Genomic DNA, 6,308 nt, shown 5'->3' on the forward strand with positions numbered 1-6,308 from the left:
TCGTCACCTGTTTTTTTATAGCTGCAACAAAAATGCTAAGAATTACTTCATAACTAACCACAAGTGACAGAAGTCTGTCATTTATTTCTATATTAAAACAAAATGAAATAAATTCAAACTTGTTTGTGTTAACAATTAGTCTCTGCATGGAATAATGCAATAATTATCACATGACCACACATTCATTTCTTTTTTATTCAATGTCACTGGATGGGCTCTGTGGACTTTGACAGGAACAAATCTGAAAAAGTTATTGAAACGAGGGTTGTATGTTCGGAAAAAACATACCTTTTTAAAAAGTGGGACTACAAAATTTGAGCTATTTTACATAAAAGAGCTTAGCTGCTAAATTTTTTCACAAGTTTAAAATTTATAAACAATCATGAGTCAAGTAAGAGTACATATTACAAAATAAAAGTTTAATGTTCGTTTCTTTAAATACAAGTATCTTAAATTTAAGACTGGAAACTGAAAATCTGTTTCAACATTAAAGCTCAACATAAAAACTGTGTTTTGAACATTACGCCCAATAAAACAAAATGTATGTACTATGAAAAACTTTACCTTGTGCCTTTGTGCAGATTTTGCTAATGAAGAATGAAAACATGATAAAAATCCAACAATTTGATAAGAATTTGTAGGTTTGACGACAACAAGGGGCATTTAAAACTTAAAACAGTGAATGGGTTAATGAGTCAATCCCAAACTAATCAGACATGGCACCGGTATGCACACATAAACCCCACATAAAACTACAGTTTTCAGTTGCTAACTCCCCCCCACACCTCCAGACTTAGGGTACAATCTTTAGCAACAAACCAAAGAAATCTTGGCCTTATTAGCAAATAGTGGTGTTGGAGCTGATGTGGAAAAGGTGGCTCTGAAGCACTCGCTAACAAGCAGTAGCGGAGAAATTTATGCAACTAACACCGTTTTGTTTCATAAATACACAATGACACACTGTAGTTTCTTCTTGCTCATACAAGTAGCAAAAGGATAGAAAATGTATGTAAGCAGGATATATTTAAGCTTTTGTCAATTTTCCTACAGTAATGTGTTTAGTGTTGTAGTGCAGCAAAATAATACAAAGCTAGGCTTCCCTGAAGGAATACATCCTGCCCACCAACTGAAATGTAAGAAATTATAGATTATAACTCACTTTTCATGGTGGTGAGTGATAAAAAAGGGATGTAGCTTTTTGTTTTAAATAAATGATTTAGATTGACTCCCACAAGTAACAGCATGAATTTATGTGCCACGAGTGTTGGAACACACCCTCAGTGTTTGATTTCCTTAATATTTGGACAAGTTGTTTTGTGTGTTCTCTGCTTTGTGGAGTTCATTTTGTGTGGCTGAATGTCTTGAAAGAGTTGTGTGGTGGTTTGACCGTCACATATCCAGAAGCAGCATTCGTGGATCCTCAACCACCGCTTTGATCTTCCGCAAGAAAGCGACGGCTTCTCTGCCGTCGACCAGCCGATGGTCATATGTCAGCGCCATGAACATCATGGGTCGAACCTCCACCTGTTGAAGCAGACAGGTGTTTTAGTTTACTTATATTTGGGGGAAATAGATCCCTTCTTCAGCTCAAACAGACACCTCATGCCCACCTTGCCACTGACGGCCACAGGTCTGTCAAAGATGCCATGCATGCCCAGAATGGCCGACTGCGGGGGATTGATGATGGGCGTGCCGAACAAGGAGCCGAACACGCCGCCGTTGCTAATGGTGAACGTGCCTCCGTCCATATCTTCGACAGCGAGCTCGTTTTTGCGAGCCTGAGGAACACAAATTGAAGGTGTTTCAGAACTCTGTGGAACATCAAAAACAAAAATCAAACAAAGAGGCTCAGCCTGAGAGTTTGACCTTTTCTCCCAGAGCGTTGATGGCTTTTTCAATGTCAGCGAAGTTCATGGTCTCAACATTTCTTATCACCGGTACCACAAGCCCCTACAGGGAAGACACAACAGGACAGCTGGGTCAACTGTCTTTTCACTTAATATCAAATAATAAGCTTTAGAAGTCATACCTTTGGAGTTGACACAGCAACACTAATGTCTATATAACCTCTGTAGATGATCTCTTTGGTTGTGTCATCAATAACTGTAGTAACAACATAAAACATTAAATTCAATGCAGCACTTTCCTGCACTCCTAGAGACTCCAAGTATACAACAAAATGCATTTAATGGCTAAAAAAGTGGAATTTGCATATGTCATTTTTAAATAGTAATGACCTCATCTATTCTTACAGCTGTTTATGATACTTGTGCAGCATTTTGTGTTGCACTAAATGAGGAGAACTGTAACCTCATCACATTGGAGTTCCATGATGATCAGCTCAGGATCAACTTACCAGCATTGACTGCAGGTTGATCAGTCAGAGCGTGTGCAGCAGCTTTAATGAAAGCCGACATAAAACCCAGTTTGATGTTGTGTTTTTCTAAAAAGGCGTCTTTGTAGAGTTTTCTCATTTCCTGGATGTTACTGAGAAAAATAAATAAGAAATTGGTGACCGTGGAGAGAACAATGAGGCTGGTTAAGTCTTTGTTCGGTGTTTAGAGGTTGCTTCGTCTCACCTCATGTCCACCTCGTTAAAAGTGGTCAGCATGGCGCAGGTGTTCTGAGCCTCTTTTAGTCTTTGAGCGATCCTCAACCTCATACGGTTCATTTTCACCTGGACACAAAAAACACTTCAGTTTCCTTTAAAGGGATTCCTGATAAGTTGTAACATTAGATTTTATTTGATAAACAGATATTTTAACTGTAAAATAAAGACTGTAAAAATACTGTAGGATGTTTATTTAGTTTTGTAAATTTTTAAAAATATATTTTAACACGGACGGAGCCATTTTATTTACACGCAAAGCATTCTGGGTAAATGAAGACGTGGATAGGTCCTCGGTGTGAGGGAGCTATATCCACCCTGAAGGTTAATCTTGGACAATATCTGATGATCGACTCTTTTYAATGAAACCAGAGAGCGTTGACAGAGAGGAGAAGGTAGAAATGACTCAGCCTGTAACTGAAAATATGGATGGAGGACAACAGAGCTGCTTCATGGAAGAAGAACCTCAGCTTAGCCTGTTAGTCTTTGCGCTAGCTCCGACACTATATTGCCTTATATGTAGTAGCTCAGCGATAGCGCGACAAACAAGCTAAACTGAGGTCCTCCATCCATATTTTCAGTTGCAGGCTGAGTCATTTTTGTGTTCCCCTCTCTGTCATGTGGATGGAGGACCTCAGTGATGAGAGGAGAATGTGTAGCGCTGAGCTAATACATATATATGGTGACAGCTTCGGGGCTAATGCTAAAGCTAACAGGCTAAGCTGAGGTTCTTCTTCCATGAAGCAGCTCTGTTGTCCTCCATCTATATTTTCAGTTACAGACTGAGTCATTTCTACCTTCTCCTCTCTGTCAACGCTCTCTGGTTTCATTTAAAAGAGTCGATCATCAGATATTGTCCAAGATTAACCTTCAGGGTGGATATAGCTCGCTCACACCAAGGACCTATCCACGTCATCATTTACCCAGAATGCTTTGTGTGTAAATAAAATGGCCCCATCCGTGTAATATATTTTTAAACTTTTAGTTTAAAAATGATAAAAACTGAACAGCCTACAGTATTTTTACAGTTTTATTTTACAGTTATATGTTTATTAAATAAAGTCTAATGTTACAACTAATCATGGATCCCTTTAAGATATTATTTGATTGGTTACAACATATTTTTCCCCAGAATGATTTAAATAATATTAATACTACTACTACTACTACTACTAATAATAAATCATCAAGTTTGCCATCATTACCCTGTTTTCTCCTCTGACTCCTGCTGTTGAAGGAGCAGGAGGTGCTGCAGCTGCAGATGAAGACTTGACAGCAGAAACTACAGGAACAGAAGAAACTACAGAATGAATAGAAAAGTGCGTTAAGTGCTGTAAGAATCTGTTGAGCTACACACCAGCTGGGGCTGCAGTGGGAGGTGTTGATGGTTGAGGAGGTGGTGGAGGAGTTACAGCCTCTGGAGCAGCTGCCTCTACAGCTGGAGATGGGGAGGGAGCAGGCTTGGCAGCAGCAGCTAGTGAAATGTGAACAAACATGGGTTATTGTCCTAAAGATTCATTCAAACATTTTAGATCAACTGCTGCTGAAGCTGAAAGCAACACCGGCGCTTTATTTTATGTTAAAAAAACAAACAAACCTCCTTTCCGTAGTTTGAAAAGTGGCGTTCCTCCTTCCACTTTCCCTCCATCAGGAACCAGCAGTTCTTCAAGTACACCAGCTGCCGGGGCAGGGACTTGTACGGACGTCTACAAAAACAAAAAAACACGTTAAGATGAACAAAAATTAAAAACTCAAGAAACAAAAAGGAAAGTGTTTGGTTTTCTTTATTGTACCTTATCGGTCTCAATTTCACACACCACTTCATCTTCAGTGACTGAGTCTCCCACCGCTTTAAAATACAAAAACACGTGTTTTATAAAAGAGAAAAAAGTCAATATAAAAACTCCAGTCTAACAGGCAATGTGGTAATATGTGGTCAGTTTCACCAACCTTTCTCCCACCTCACATCGCCCTCTGTAACTGATTCTGCGAACGCGGGAGTGTTGACTGTGACAACTTCATCCCCTGTGCACACACACGCAAAAAAAAAAAGCTCAGGCAAAATAAACACACACACTTCAGTTTCGCATAAGATACTGAGTCCTGTACGTACTGTGAACAGCAGATATCTTGAAGAACCTGACATGGTTTGCATGTGATGATGACTGCAGACGTCTAAAATGTCAAGAGATTCAAGTCAATTCATACAAATAAATAAATGAACAAACAAATAAATAAATAAATCTACATATTTGAGATTTTCTGTTTTAATCGATTGTTCTGTTGAGAAGAATTTATTAGGATGGTTAGCTCTTTTAGCTGGCTAAAAAACCTTTCCCCTCCCCACAGTATCAATCAATCATTTCTTAAACTCCCAACTCCTCCTGTACATTTTAATTAGAGATGCTCGATATAGACTTTTTGCCGATATTCGATATGCCGATATTGTTCAACACTTAATTTCCTATTCTGATATCAACCGATATTACAAACCGGTATTAAGGTGACATCACAAATCTACTGTGATACCCCGCTGGATGCATCCCATAAGTAAACATTGTCTGTACAAAATAAAAACCATTCCACTGAAGTTATGGGAAAATTGCCATATCTATTGTTAACATTTTGTCTCAAACAATAGTTTGGATCCTGCTCTCCCTGAGATAACCCAGTTTAATGATGTTATCAATCGTGCACCAGTGAACGTCTCTGCACTACAAGCATTTATTAACACATTTTGGTCAAAATCCAGGTGTTAATTTATCGGGATTTTGTTATCAGAAGAAAATCCAATACCGATATGTAGAGATTTGACATATTTATGCTAATATTGGACTGATAATATAGTATATGTAGGCCGATATTATCGGACATCCCTAATTTTAATCACATAACCCTAATGAGAGTTTAGAAAACGAGCACTTACGGCTGACATTTCCTTTGGAAGTGACCTTCAAAAAAATAAAATTAAAAAATTCAGCAAAATCTATCAGTAATAAGAATGAGAAATCCACTGCAGCAGCATTATTTCTACTTATACTGGTAAAACTGAAGTTGTCAAATCCAGTTATAAGACTTACTTGATAGATGTTGTCGGGTTACTACATTAGAAGCCTTTAAAAAAGAAAGAAAGAAAGAATTAAATTTACCTTTTATAAATAGTCTTTACGTTATCTTAAATGTAAGATTAAATCAGAAGAGCTCAGCCAATATAAAGTTCTTCATAATGCTCAAATAAAGGAGAGTGGGTTTAAGTTGACCCACCCCCTGTATCTAGGAAATGGTACACATTTCTTGTCATGTCACCATAAATTCTGCAAGCACCCTCCATTTAGCTTTCCCTGTGTTTGAGAGAGGCATGAGGTAATGTGGTAACTATGTTTTCTTCACAAAAAACAGTTTTTTTTGCTTGTCAGAGTAATGTTTTTACATTTCTACTATATTGACTGTTTGGGCTGTGTATTGGCAAGAATTTGGCGATACGATACATATCATGACAGAGGGGTCACGATACGATATATCCCGATATATTTCGATACTGTAAACAAGGCGATATATTGCGATATTTTTGGTCCAAAAATTCTATTAAATAAAAACCTCTTACTGAAAAACAAAAAAACAAAACAAAAAAACGAAAAACCAAAATTCATTGTCTCAGAAAATTCTAATATTACATAGACATACTTTTGATACATTTAGC

The 6,308-nt window shown here is 37.8% G+C and overlaps 1 protein-coding gene across 2 annotated transcripts in view; it reads right to left on the minus strand.

Annotated features, from left to right (window-relative positions):
- Window positions 1-398: 398 nt before the first annotated feature.
- Window positions 399-6,308, minus strand: part of LOC106525276 (dihydrolipoyllysine-residue succinyltransferase component of 2-oxoglutarate dehydrogenase complex, mitochondrial) — a 7,088-nt gene continuing 1,178 nt past the window's right edge. Inside the window, exons 2-15 of one of the 2 annotated variants that reach the window (XM_014019448.1) lie at window positions 5,689-5,722; window positions 5,535-5,559; window positions 4,722-4,783; window positions 4,559-4,633; window positions 4,402-4,457; window positions 4,206-4,314; window positions 3,966-4,082; window positions 3,814-3,890; window positions 2,580-2,677; window positions 2,357-2,487; window positions 2,030-2,103; window positions 1,867-1,950; window positions 1,611-1,778; window positions 399-1,524 (exon numbers count right to left, since the gene is read on the minus strand). In XM_014019448.1, the coding sequence (XP_013874902.1) occupies window positions 1,390-1,524; window positions 1,611-1,778; window positions 1,867-1,950; window positions 2,030-2,103; window positions 2,357-2,487; window positions 2,580-2,677; window positions 3,814-3,890; window positions 3,966-4,082; window positions 4,206-4,314; window positions 4,402-4,457; window positions 4,559-4,633; window positions 4,722-4,783; window positions 5,535-5,559; window positions 5,689-5,722 (1,245 nt within the window). In that variant the 3' untranslated portion in view covers window positions 399-1,389. The remainder of the gene's footprint in view (window positions 1,525-1,610; window positions 1,779-1,866; window positions 1,951-2,029; window positions 2,104-2,356; window positions 2,488-2,579; window positions 2,678-3,813; window positions 3,891-3,965; window positions 4,083-4,205; window positions 4,315-4,401; window positions 4,458-4,558; window positions 4,634-4,721; window positions 4,784-5,534; window positions 5,560-5,688; window positions 5,723-6,308) is intronic. The other variant, XM_014019449.1, reaches the window with a different exon arrangement.

Source organism: Austrofundulus limnaeus, unplaced genomic scaffold (assembly GCF_001266775.1).
Source record: "Austrofundulus limnaeus strain Quisiro unplaced genomic scaffold, Austrofundulus_limnaeus-1.0 Scaffold222, whole genome shotgun sequence".
Taxonomy (NCBI): Eukaryota; Metazoa; Chordata; class Actinopteri; order Cyprinodontiformes; family Rivulidae; genus Austrofundulus; species Austrofundulus limnaeus.